This window comes from Diadema antillarum, unplaced genomic scaffold (genome assembly GCF_040938485.1).
Source record: "Diadema antillarum isolate AM-2024a unplaced genomic scaffold, OU_Dant_1.0 seq00001455_RagTag, whole genome shotgun sequence".
NCBI lineage: Eukaryota > Metazoa > Echinodermata > Echinoidea > Diadematoida > Diadematidae > Diadema > Diadema antillarum.
Window position 1 is genome coordinate 1,230,061 of NW_027272201.1, and position 14,865 is coordinate 1,244,925.

The following is a 14,865-nucleotide window of genomic DNA, read 5'->3' on the forward strand; positions in this document are numbered from 1 at the left end:
AGTAGGAAAACTCAAACTAAACCATTCTAATGTCAGCAGTCAGCAAACAAACCAAACATATCAAGCAACAAAAAGAGTATTTAAGAAATAAAAAAAACCACAAGAAATACGCAACACAAGAAAACGTTGGTAGACACTGCGCCATATGATTTCTAGCATTTTGCGTTTAATATAACTTTCAGAAATATCATTGTAGTACTTCGGATTGCCACATTATAAATACGATAAGATTCAATTCAAGGTGCGCACCATTTACGACTTCTTAACAGATGTTTTGCCTCTGTACTAGTCCACATAGCATTGGTTACTATTCCCAACGCGTTAGCCATTATATCTGTAAAATATCACATTAACGTGTGGCATATGAATCTGATTAAAGAGGAAAAAATTACTTATATACTTCTCTTCTTGGTAATAATGTAATACTTAGAAATCACTTGTGTATGATAAACTGGGAGAAAGAAAACAACTTGCAAAACTTAGTGTCATGAAAAGAAAACTTTATGAAAACGTAATAAAAGCGTCTGTTGTTTCATTCGTTCAACAAGAAGACGCTGTGCATTATACGGAAGACGTGTGCGCAACACAAAGTTGTGACGTAAGCATTGTTGTTGTTTTTTTTTGCACATTTGAATAAAATTTACATCAATTACCTACCTCATCTATCTCACCATTACAACATCTAATGGATTTTTTTTTCTTTGTAAATTTTAAGGCTTCTGAGTTGGTACAGCGGCAGTCTGTTCGAAATCATGTAGAACGTCTTATCATTTTCTTTTTAAATTTAGTTCAATACAAGTTAAGCGCCTCAATTAGGAACACGCTTGGATTACCGTATATAGGACCGCTTGCCTACCGACTATAATTGAGTATTAGTAGAGCCCTCTCATTTACGACCGATAAAGCCGATATTCTGCGTGTAGGCTCCTACGGTGAGAGGTAGGCCCCTACGAATTTCTTGAAACACCAAATTTTGTTTTGCAGATATACAACGTACATTCTAATATAAATACGACGAAATGATATAAAAGAGGAATGTATGCACTATAGAGCCTACAGTGGTGACAACAATTATTCTCACACCAGAACTGATTTATAAGTAGTGGCGGTAAACATACCCCCTTGGCAAGAAAACAACTCTTTTTTATTTTCCTGAAAGTCGTTTGGAAACCTTAATTCTACGCCAGAAGTGAGTTGATAGACGCACCCTACGACGGACGCGCAGACGCGAAAGTCATCCTCCTTTCTGTAAATGCAGGCAAACCATTCCGTACTTACTACGTGGTTGGAATGTGTAAATGAGAAAACAATAAAGATACAAGCAAAAAATTCTGGCGACAGAGCGTACAATAAAAAATCAGGTTTTGATATACTTGATACCAGCATGAATTGAACATTTAACAGTGCGACAACATTAATTAAGATAAGTTTTCAGTCAATTCTGTCGAGCAAAACGCTGCACATGACTGAATTACAAGCGCCAAAACTTGCAATACTCATCATATTTTTCGAAAAGAAACAAATGTAATACATTCACTACTATACACTTCACTGATACAGTAAGTTTATCCCGTCTATGACGTTTCACACACCCATGTGGAAAAGTGCACTTGTGAACAGAAATCAATTTCAACTAGGCCTACTTGTATTTGAATAAATATTACACAAGTTCAACGATGACATTTCGTGCATAAGAGTAAAACCGTTTTCGTGGACTTGAATTCATTTTAAAATAGTTGCTTGAAAAAAAAGTAACTAGACAGGTATTTTAACATGAGTTACATATGGCAGCTAAGCACATTGAATTTGAACAACGCTTCCCAATCATTCGCACTTTTTAATGATAAAAGCAAAGTGAAAAGCAACAACAGTACTGCATGCGTACGATCAAAGACTCAGGAAAAACGGTTTGATTACCGCTTTCAATAATTACATGTACTTAAGTTATTTCAAATTTCTAGATCATCTATAATTGCACTAATACAATGTATTGGCAAATGGTTCAACAAACTTACAATGCAACATAATGAAAACTCTTGTCCGTGTTATAAAGAATGTTATTAGTCTACAAATAGAGCAAAGGAATGAGCATCTCACCTAACAAACAAAATATTACGTAGTATATCCAGTTTGGATCAATTACACACAAATAAAAGAAAACACACGTATACTATAAACTGACAAGTGAAAATATATCACTTGTAAAACACACAAAGATATTACAGCTTCGGTTCATTGCACCAATGTGAACGTTGAACTTGCTACAATCAAGTATATTTTGTTCATTCATGAATTATCTCTAGGTCATAGGTCTGGACATTATTGATATCATTCGCGTTGATATTCTGACATTGAATCTGTGTGAGATTATGGTAAACACACATAAAATTAATAAAAATGCCAACTCACAGTCACGACTGCTGCATTGCCTAAAAATAATACTCCTACTTTTGTAGCGTTCACACTCAGGAAACAGGCACTCTGGTGTGTTCGAATTTTGAATAATCATAAAGATGTTGGCCATGTTTTTAAGAAGTCGAATGTCACTTCTAACTTGTAATAGTTGCTTGCCTAGTTACTTTGTCATTCTCCGTTGAAACACGATCTTCCCGAAATTTCAAAGATTCTTGTGTGTGCCGGTATTCCTCTCTCCGGAAACACTTCAATCGATCATAATGACCTAACCCTCGGATTTGAGAAGAAAAAGTTGAACCAAATGTTGGCTTATTCATACGACCAGGTTAGATTTGTTCTTTTCTTGATAAACAGAAGACTATCACTTTGTAACGGTTGTGTTTCGTATAGCGTTGTCATGACAAACTTTCAATTTTGGCTAGGTCACGCTCAAACGCAGCACATACATGTATTAGCTATCATCTATAGCTACTGAGCTTTTCACATTTGCGAATCAATAAACTCTCTGTTCAGAGAGTCCTTTGATTGACCGCTTTACAGGAGAGAAATCTCTTCGCTCTTCTCCTTGTATTCATGTTCCCCTTCTACTTTCCATTTCTATAATTCTTTGCCTTCTGGCTTCATTTTTCTTCTTTTTCCTTCCAGTTATAGCTCTTCCAGCAGCCACCTCTTCATCATCATCCTCTTCCACCTCATCCTCCTCCTCTTCCTCCTCCTCCTCCTCTTCCTCCTTTTCCTTCTTTAGTCTCCTCCTTCTCCTCCTCCTTCTCCTCCTCTTCCTCCTCCTCCTTTGTTTGCTTCAGTATCTTCTTCTCTGCCGCTATTCAACTTCATCCTCCTCCTCTTCCACCTCCTCCTCCTCTTCCTCTTCCTCCTTCTACTCGTCCTCCTCCTCTTCTCCTAACTTCTAACTTCTTTTCTTTTCGACCAGCTAATCTCCTTCGTCAAATAAAATCAGAGCTGATCATGTGTGCTTAAATTAAGCCAATAGATCTTCAATATAATTATCTCTGGCAGTAAACCAGTAGGGTATTTACAGGCAATAAATAAAACAGACTTATCTATCATTGATTCTAAGCCAAGTACTGTCTGTACGTTTTTAATAGCGCCCATCTTCAGAATCTTCATATCATTCATCAACGGACACGCCATCAAGAATGATAATAATCAGTGTAATTTACGGCGAAAAATATCTCCATGTATGAAGGGGTCTTTCAGAAATACCGTAAAATCAAACAAAGGAACAAATTATAATAGTTTGTAGCCTATGCTGAACAACTTTGTAAGTTGTACATTTTTTTTTTCATAAAAGAGTATTAATCGCCACGAACACGAATACATATCACATGAATTATAGATGACATCACCTCATGGATATTAAATTTGTTTCAATTCGCTTGCACACAGGCATTCAGTATCATAACAGTTTGTATATGACTTCTAGTAACGTAAATGGAGGTCGAGTTATTTTATAGGTGTATAGATGTAGCCCTGTTGATTTTTTGAGAGGTTATAGTAAATTATTGACAGACAATAAAATTTTTTAATGATAACCATCTAAATGATGGAGTCGAGTTCAACTTTAAAGGTCCGTCTTTTTGTGTGAAAAGGATGCTGAACGCAGAGACGCTACGGTAGAAGAGTACCACTGCGGTTGAAGTAATAGCTGAACTGCCACTTTTGTTTCATACTGCCATCACAGTGATGTAGAATCACACGCGTTCCATCGGGATGGACGTCCAGACACTTTCCCGTGGATAGGTCCATCATTGTTTGACCCTGTGACAGGGAAAGCAAGGTGTAGGTCAGAGGTCAGGGGTCACACATTATATTTCATTCATGAAAACAAAAATCAATGTTCTTCTGGCATACATTCTTTTTTGGGAGGGGGCATAATTCTGACTACGGTTTTGCTGCATTACAACATGACGCTATAGATTCAAATTCAACATTTTTGAATGAAATATAAAGATATATAACTATGCACACACACACAGAAAGAAATGAAGCAAAAATGCAATTGTGACAGCACGCGAACTATATTGGTATATACGTCGTTGAAAAAGTTCTGGAGTTGCAATTAAACGCGAGGTCCGGAGTTCGATCTTACCTAGCGCTAACAACCTCGAACAATTTATATTCGATGAGATGTTTTATCTATGGGCAGCTAGCACGCCAATGTTGGGTGAGCAGTAATATGTAGCAAAGCCCTCTCTATTATATAACAGTAGTACCACCACGGAAGTTACAATCAGAAGCCCATGAGGTCATTTTATAAATCAAAAAGTTTTTATCGAATCAACAATTTATCCTTTCTCCTTTTCTATTGTATCTGACAGTAAGAGACATGGACGAGGAGCTGTGTGTGTGGTTGAGTGGATAAGACTATATCAATCACGAGATTGCTGGTTCGAGTCCAAGTGTCCTTCTATGAGTAAGGCACATTTTCCCCATTGCCTATCAGTCATTCGGACGAGACTCCTATGAAGCGTCGGCTCTCCGAAGCGTGAATTCCCGAGTAGTTCGAATAAGAACAAAAAATCAAGTGGAGGGTATACTGAATGAGACGTACGGGATGGATGGAATAACAGAAAGTAATAAGCACTAATAAGAACGCCAAGGCTTGCTAGCTTACCTTGGTGTGTTGGAATCGTAGATTGGGAGACTGTTTGCAGGCTCGGATGGTAAGTTGTACCTGTCCCCTCATCAGAGATATACATCGATTCTTGTGGTACAGGTGGTTATCCCAGCCTAGACTGAAGGCCTTCGGTAGAAAAGAAAAAAAAACTTACAAAACATAGTAACAATAACGATTAAAATAATGATAATGATGATGATTATAATGGTAGTAGTGATAATATCATATAATAATAATAATCATAGAAATATTAGTAGTTATCCCAGCCTAAATTGAAGGCCTTCGGTGGAAAAGACAAAACCAAAAAAAAAAACTTACAAAAAACAATAGTAATAACAACGATTATGATAATGATAATGATAATGATAATGATGATGATTGTAATGGAAGTTATGAATATATCAAATGAAAATGATATATAGAAATATTAACTATAACAAAACGAATGATAATTACTGCACAAATCACAAAAACAACTACCCAGGTAGTTATATTCTTAAAAGCACCGAAGCAATATGAATGAATTGAATTGAATGTTTTTGAATTGAATTGAATTGAATGTTTTATTATCCACAATGCGAATGTAGAAATGTGCCTTCCACCAGCGTTACATACAAGAGATAAAAACAGATAGCAATTTGTTCAAAGAACAACATATATCGTGACAAATTACAAATAACATGAAACAAAAATGTTTTGCAATGATTGTTGCAGAAAATAAAGATTATAACCGTTATATTCATAATACACCTTACATGATTATATCTTAATCAATCCAATGGTTCTAAATAAATTTCATAATCATAATAATTATTATAAAAAATTCAACTTTCAAACAAATTTTCCACTTCTAATCAACATCTTTATCTTCTACATTATTTTCCTTCGTTTTCAACTCATCATTCATCTTCGCATAGATTATCTTCTCTTAGATATAATATCTAAATCGACATGATTATCATATCATGTAAATGGTAAATGAAAGTAACCTGGATAATAATTGAGTTATCGTTCCACCTGAAATTGTCACTACACTACTATCCGAAAACCAAACTAGCAAGGAATGTTTGTCACAAAATCACAAAATATAGTTAAGTCGTCTTCTGGCATTTATTATATATTTACTTGTCCCTCTCTTCGGCAGGGTTTTATCATTGCTCATTCCTCATTTGTAAGTTCAAACATTTTGACAAATTGTCATCACCACCACCACCACTTACGCTGACCCAACGACTGATAAGAAATGAAAGCATCTTTGGCACGGAAAAGGAAAATAAAATTATGAACAATATTGTGATGGATTTGATTTTTTTTCTTCAAATTGCGGTACATGTGATTGTGCGTGGGTGTGTATATCATCAGTATAAAGATCAGAGCAGAATTACATCAGTTTCAGTTGAGATGGGGTTTCATGTTTTTGACGTTCTTTGAAGATGATTTTTTTGAGACAATGAGAAACACATTATGAAATAGAATGAATTAGAATAAGCGCTCCATCTCATGAAGTAGTTTTTAAGTATCTCGCAAAAAAGGCTGAATCCTCACCTGAACCGATACCAGACAATCCCGTTAACAGTAATCATGACATCTAATATGACAGTGTCACTCAAATACATTCCAGGATAAAAAGAAAAGAAATGGGAGAGTGACGCATACACTCTGAAATTCATTTTATCCAGTTTTTCGTCACTGACGTTGATTGTTGCAAAAGGCAGCAAACTTTCTTACCTGATTGTTACCCTCTCCGTGACAGGGGTACACAGCCATGGTTCCTTTCCCCATTGTGTCCAGACATACTCCAAGTCCCAAATTTCTGAGCTATATTACCAAGCGCAAAGAAACAAATTCCAACATGGACTTCGTAATGCAGAAAATTACATATCCACGGCATTTATTTCATTTTTTTAAAAAATTTGTATAAGGTACCTTACGTGATGAAGTCACTTTTGCAAACTTGGCATTTAAAGATTGAACAATTTAATGGTGTTATAAAATCCATTCAATTCACTTCACTTCAATTCAATTCAATTAAAGTCGATCTCATTGTGCACATACGTATTTCCCAAGTCTTACATTAAGCAGTTCGCTGTTTTCCTCGAATGAATTCGTATCAATTTCACGATACAACAATTTAGATCTGTTTAAAATTCTTTTTTTCTAACTACCTATAGCAATTAAGACAACATTCGTAAATATTTCTAGTTCCCTATTCTCATTTGGATTTCCTTATCAAACAGTCAGTATATCACTTATACTATACACACTCCCCCCCTTTTTTTTTTGGTATGCCGATATGTATTATACCATTCCATTTTCATCTTACTTTTCATATCATGATTATATATGGGTACTTTGCATTTGATAACTACCATGACTACCCGGAAAGAATATAAGGACAGGAATGAAAACATACAAAACTATAATACACTACCAAGAAGAGCAAACGCATCGTCTAAACTGGTCCTCTGGTACACGTATTATAGATATTAAAAAACCTTTGATTGATTTGTTAACTGTTGTGTTGTTTTTGTTGTTGTTGTAACACTGTATTCACGGCCTCTCCAAAAAAACAGCCGTACCTGGCTGATCGAGGGCATTTTTCCCGTGATTAAATGAAATAAAACAAACAAACAAACAAACAAACAAACAAACAAACAAACAAACAAACATTTAGTGGTCTCATTCACGATATGTTTTAATCAGTATCTCTTTCTCTACTGAGTCTTTATCTTTGAAAAGGCGGGTACTAATATTGACTTTGATGAAATGAAATGGGAAGAGAGTGGGGTACTAACTTCTCCTCTAGCATGTGACTTGGAGTTTGGTACGTTGAGGGCGGGAAAGACGTTGTTGAGAAACCATTTGAAGTCGTGACAATGGAGGTCTTCTCGTAGTTTCACCCGGTCCGAGATGTCGCCGAACTCCTTCCCCATGAGCTGCGGCTTGAGAGAGTAGAAGATGTCGCGGTAAGGCTGGTCCACCCACACCTCTACCAAACGCATTGTGTTACGCATGAACGTGCTGGAAGCAGGGGAAAAAAAGACACGACAAAGCGATATTTAGAATACTGCTTTCATTTTTATACTTCGTTCATTGCAATCGATACTTTACGTAACGGAAGTGCACTCAAATTTCACTTCAGAATCGAAGGCTAGCGCTTAACCATGAACTTTATAATTATGTACTACCGGTATGATAAATTAGATGTAGGGCCTACCTCTCTTGTTGAAAAGTGCAGGGTCCATGGTTCTAAAATCGACTGCAACCTTTTTCATCTAATGGATTGAATAACACCTCAACTTATTACAATTCCATTGCTGTCCTTACCATCATTTCGCTCTGGAATACAACTTGTTTTTCTTTCTTTAAGGGAGGCTGAGGAATTTCATCTGGTAATTATCACGCTAACGGTGACATTAGCGCTGTATCTATCAGAATTAGAAGAAAAACGTATTTATCACGCTAACGGCGACATTAGCGCTGTATATCTATCAAAATTAGAAGGAAAACGTATATCTGGAATATTTCCTTGTGCGTCTTTCATACAGCAGTGTGTTGTATTTCAACCTAATGCAGATTTTCTTCAACGTGAAATGTCATCCTAAAAGGCCAATATCTTGAAACTAATAAACGCCCTATCTTGGGAGAGAATCGAGAAGCTTGGAGCGTGCCAGTAAATCACGAGTCCACAGAGATGTGACTTTTCTCAGAGTCAACATGGTGTGCGGCGGAGCATGAGCAAATTTGTGCAAGGTTTCATTTCATGATGAAATTTTATTCCTTTAAAGGCAGCTGGGCACATTCTAAGTTTTTGCAAGAATTCCAACACAGCTTCTAAACAGTAGGCCTAAGCTCTTTCAAACGAATTTTCCATAAACCTATTGCGCTATGTATAGTGTTTGAGTAACAAACTTAGAAAAAAAGATTATTCTTATTGTTCTTTCTGCAAATTATTCTAAAAAATTGCCTACATTTTCGCGTTGTTTATTTGTGTTGAAATATATTGTGGAATGTATGTAACATTTTTTTAAATGAGCATTTTGATACATATATGCACATATTTCTTCTTTTTTTTTTGAGGGGGGATAAATATTTTGATGATCATGATTGATCAGTATTGCTTATCACAGCAATGCGATGAGCGTTGTTTGTTGCCGATTTTTCTAGTTGTAATAACTGGTATAATACTGTAATCGTTCCACTATCCGCAGCAGTAATAGTGGAATTTTAGTATTGTGACTCATGATCTGCATCTGATGTTTTAAACATAATCATGTTCTGATCTCCCACAAGTCCTGCGAATTATGCCAGACAAGAAGGTGGCGGTGATGCCATTCCTTTAACATGACGTGATGCGGTTTGAAAAATTGATCTCCCGCCACGGGTTGCCATGGGATACTATGGAATATCATAGGAATGTGCAGACGACAATAAACAGCGGTATTCAAGTGACATGACTGGGTAAACTTAATTTTCTTGAATTGAATTTGAATGACATTTCGAAAACTCTTGCCACATGACTATCTGCACATTTATTATGAAAGGCCTTGCTTTTTAGCAGTCCCCTCCATTTTATGATAATGTGTAATCATCGTAAGGTGCTACAATTATTGTACATTCTTTTCATCCTACATAGTTTTACGCACCTTATTTTCTGTTACCAAAAAAAAAAATGGTGCCTATATTATGTTCTTGTCGAAAAATGAAATAAAAATTGAATTGAATTGAATTGAATTGAATTTTCAACAATTCTTATTCGAAATTCTCATAAAAGTCATAACATCTATTGCACTTCAGTTTACAACATTTCCTTTATTGGCTAACAATCGATTTATATGAATGTTGTACATGATTTGTATTTATGTATCTTACTGCCACTGCATTTATATTGGAAATATTGATGAATGAATGAATATGTGTTGAGTGTAAACAGAATCATGAAATGAGTCCACATGTATCTATCTTAATAAATCAACGGAGATCCGATGTATGATGATCATACCCTTGGTATAGCTAGGATTGCACATATATTATATTCACTAAACATATTTGTTTAATCTTCACATAGCATGGTGTCATGGGGTTATCTGTCACTTGCATAATACATCTTATTAACATCTTATTAACTGTGAGATTTAAGAAAATGACAGTTACTTGAATCGTTTAGTAATGATACGTATTGTGCCATATACCCTTGACATAGTACATTTATGGGGAGTCCTTAAACTGATGGACATTACGTTAATTGTGATGAGTATCTATCGTTCCCTTCAGATAGATTCTGCAATCCAACGCTCATTGCCAAAGCAAAGTTCACACACACACACACACACACACACACACACACACACACACAAACGACCCAATTATAACACGGCATCGCCAAATTGATTTTGACAGCCTATAGGATATCACTCACTTGATATTTCCGTCCGGGAACTTGTACGGCTGCTGTTTTCTGAAGATGTGCGCTACTCTAGAACACGGGATGATCTCCAAAGTACCCCCGCACATCCACGTCTACGAGGCAGGCAAGATAAGGGAAGAAAAAGGCCAGGAAAAAAGGGCATAAAATACATGTGCCTATCATAATTATGGGTATTCACCATGCGTTTATACGCACACATAGATGTGTGTATGTCTACATAGTGCGTCTATATATACAACATGGCTTTGGATTGGTGTACTTTTAAGTGGCAGAGAACTCCTAAAGTTTGAGAAATTTTAAGTTCTGATTGCAATACTTCCGAGAACGAAACAATGGCTCTATTTGATTCTAGTTTCAGATACAATATGATAATGATCAGTGATGATGATGATAATAAGAATGATAATCATTATAATGATAATAATTTCTATACCGCAACTTGCAAAAATCTCTAGGCGGTTGAGAAAGGAGATCGTACACATAGTACAAGAGAGATTGAAAAATATCATTTCATATAAACTTACATAAAAATCAACAAGAAATGTCTTCAGCGTTCTTTAAAAATGTCTAGTGTTAACATAAATATTTCGAAATCTTGTGTGTGTCGCAATAGGCAGGTATGTGGGAAGTTTTCAATTTTCCATTTGACAGTTAATTTCCTTCACCACTTGTACGAGACCTAATTTTTTTCATTTTTTTTTTTTACTTTTTGTTTTTCCAAGCTATGAATTTTGATCGCAAAAACCGCACACACAGTCGTGAGCGGAACTGTGCCGTACTCGGTGGCCTCGTAATGATACGTCTACGAAACCCCAGGCTGATTGTGTGGTGACATGATTTGATTAGGCGATGTCCGGTTGATGTTCGCGAATGTCTGTAATAATGATCTAGATGATGATGTAATATCTTCATAGCAGTGTCCGTGGCACATGAAAATAAACAGCTAAAACATGGAGCTTTCAAAAAAAAAATGATGAAATTTCATAAAAGATCAATCTTGCTGCTGTATAGGTATAAAACAAAGGTTAGTTGTTCATGTAAATAACGTGTATGTCCACTGAAAACACTGTCCTGAGTAATTGAGACAACAATCATTATTATCATTGTAATTATTATTATTATTATTATTATTATTATTATCATAATCATTATAATAATTATGATCATTATTATTATAATCATCATCATCATCATCATCATACCATTGTTTCTATGCCCTTTTCTTTTCAAGTATTCCTGTTAATGTTATCATTGTTGTTTTAGAACAATCGTTATTGATGTCATCATTTTCATTTTCTAACGATTGTTAATATTATATGCGTGAGTATTATCATTACCACTAGCATTATCGTCATCCTACTACTACTACTACTACTACTACCACTACTACTCATACTATTAATATCAAAATTACCATTATCATCATCGTCATCATTAGATACTGATTGATTATCTCCGGTAGTGTAAATGTTCATGAGACATACGTTTCTTATATTCAGCATCGTTTATTTTATCTTTCCTCTTAGGCCTACATCGAGATTCTAAGTTAACTCTGTCAACAACGAGCGAAACATTTGGTCCTACCGTATAGGGTTTGTTCATTGAATGACCGTTAATGATCATTAATGCAAGGCTGTGCTATTATCATTACCAAGGCGTGAAAGGAAGAAAAAATTGAAAAAAAACCCATCTCTAGGAATCGAGAGAAAAAACATTAGCTTTGCAGTCTCCCCTAACACTGCAATCTCTTCATTACCTTGAGAATACACAGCCACATGGGATTCATTTAGAGCGTAAACATGTTTTTAGGTTGTCACTGGTGCATATTGCCACCGTGTATGGTGTTTATCGAACGAGATATATGTGTTTTTGATTTAGAAAAAACAGGACTTAGATAAAGAAGAAGTATATTCTTCGACCAAATAAAGAAATGTCCACTCATATACTTCAGTAGTCATCACAACCTCTGCATTACGATTTGCTATTATGGTGAACTGGGTTATTAAAAGCTGTTAGTAATGAAAAACAAATGGAACATTTTGGAGCAAAATAAAAGAACATGAAAAATACCACTATATTAATAGATCATTCCTCGCAGCTGAGAAAATTCGAGTTGATTTGAGACATCCTGTTATTATTTCTCATGTTTGTGATTCGAGCAGTCAAGGAGGCCTATATATACGAGCGTAAATGTCCTCATTTTTAGAATACTTGGACTTTCATAGCTAAGCATTCCGCGTCATAATCTCTACCCTGCTGCTGTAGTATGTCCATTCAGACTATCAATTTACTTGTATTTAATAGTGTTAATATGATTTAATACTGTGCAGTCGTATTTCACAGAGTGTTCACTAAGCAATGTTCTGTTTCAAACTGTGAATTGATGATTCACAGTGTATTCACAATGTAAAAACGTGCGATTTAAACAGTGTGAAGAGATTTCACACTGTGTTTCACAGTGTGTTTCACAGTGTGTTTCACACAGTGGGACACTGGTGTTGGATACTGTGCTCTTTCCAGCAAGGAGAGGCTATTGACGTACATCGTATAGGGTCCTACAGTCCTGATACATGCTTCACTTGTCGACTAAACAAACATGCGCGACTATTTTACATTGGAATGAAGCATAGAAGTCCCACTAGAAGCGAGAAGGTTTGCATTCTGTGGTTCCTCTGCATCGCGAAGGCTGGATCTGCTTTCATCGAGTACGCCAAAAGGACAGTTCGATTTCAGTGGTCTATTTTAATTCATATACATATACGTACACGTACTTCCATCGAGCCATAAGCAGGGTATTACATTCAATACAGACTGCACAACACCTTGCAATTGCCTTCAAACGTTGTACAAATAATACGCAACATGAGTAGAAGCATGAATCCGCATTAACTTTTCAGTCTATTTTCCTGGAAGTATAGCAAGCGTGAATACGACGCGACGGTTCGTGGTAACCATGACAACCGAACACAACTGCTCACCATCGAGCGCAGCATTGAATTCTGCACATAAAAACTGCATGGGGATGTATAAATGCATTATCAAATTACTTACGCCACATAACCTGCGTTAGGCGTCTCTGTAGAGTATACAAACACAAAATCATCGTGGATAAATGGCGACGTGTTCGTTTCGAACAGAATGATCTATCGTACCATGAAGCTATATAACGGGTAGCTCCATGATCGTACCATGAATTTACACTACGGAGTACGGACTCTACAGCTAACGTTTCATGTTCTTATGGAAACGTGAATAGACCCTTAAAGGGGAATGAAACCCAAATAAACATGTGGATTGAGTGAACTCAAAGATACCAGTAGACGACATCGGTAAAGTTTGGGGAAAATGAGACAATCCGCTGGGAGTTGAATGAATTTTGAAAGTTTCGATACCACCTAGCTGGGTAAGACGACTACACCAGCAGCTGTTATTCGTGATGAGCAATGATACAAAGAAAACACAAAGAGAATTCAACATATTTCATTTTGATTTTTATAGAATGACGGCAGAGCACTTGCCTTCTCTCTTTCAGGAGGCAGGGGAAATGATAATACCCTGAAGTGAAATACATGTTTTGTCGAAAAATAAAATAAAAAACTTTGAAACACTGAAACCCTCAAAAGTATGTCAGGAACACGTAGAAGACATGTGTGCTTGTCACGAAAAATGAAATCTATTATGGAATTCTCCTTATGTTTTCTTTACATCGTTGTCCAACTGTGATATCAAGAATCATATTGTTGATTTCTTCTTATCCAGCGACGACGGTATCAAATCTTTATGAATACATACTTGAAAGGGTTGTCTGATATCCCTCAAACTTCACTAATGTGTCTACCAATATTTCCGCATTCACTCGATCCACGTATATAATATGAATCATTCCCCTTTAATAGGGTAGCGAGCATTACCTTTTTACAATATTTTACTCTTACCTTAAAGGATAATTCGAGATTCTCCGCTCCCCAGATGTCAAAGCCCGGGTCGTATGTGCCCAGTTTGTAGAAGAAAGCCTTGTCAATGGAAAACAATCCTCCCGCCATTGCTGGGGATCTGAAAACGGATGAGCGTTTCATACAGTTACATAAAGTATCTTTGAACAAAACAAAACGAAAAAGGCAGGAATTATTCGTTCGAGCATCCATGCTCTCCCCCTCTTCCTTATCATAAGATGCAATTCATCTTTAGTAGTAATCAGTGCTATGAACATGCATATATGGGTATAGGCAATCGGTTTTTCCCAATTCTGTAATAAATCGGGAATAGAAATGATGGTGTTCTACTTCCTAGGTATAAATTTTCACAGTGTTTGAAGACTCCGTAAACGGCTCCAAAGCTAGTTGTCCACTCATTGAATGAACATTGGCATGATTGGGGTCCTGTG

General features: G+C 36.2%; 1 protein-coding gene across 1 annotated transcript in view; it reads right to left on the reverse strand.

Moving 5' to 3' along the window:
* Positions 1 to 3,957: 3,957 nt before the first annotated feature.
* Positions 3,958 to 14,865, reverse strand: part of LOC139709636 (polypeptide N-acetylgalactosaminyltransferase 13-like) — an 83,798-nt gene continuing 72,890 nt past the window's right edge. The window contains exons 8-13 of the mRNA XM_071621595.1: positions 14,417 to 14,534; positions 10,473 to 10,573; positions 7,849 to 8,074; positions 6,782 to 6,871; positions 5,051 to 5,179; positions 3,958 to 4,194 (exon numbers count right to left, since the gene is read on the reverse strand). Of these exons, the coding sequence (XP_071477696.1) occupies positions 4,045 to 4,194; positions 5,051 to 5,179; positions 6,782 to 6,871; positions 7,849 to 8,074; positions 10,473 to 10,573; positions 14,417 to 14,534 (814 nt within the window). The 3' untranslated portion in view covers positions 3,958 to 4,044. The remainder of the gene's footprint in view (positions 4,195 to 5,050; positions 5,180 to 6,781; positions 6,872 to 7,848; positions 8,075 to 10,472; positions 10,574 to 14,416; positions 14,535 to 14,865) is intronic.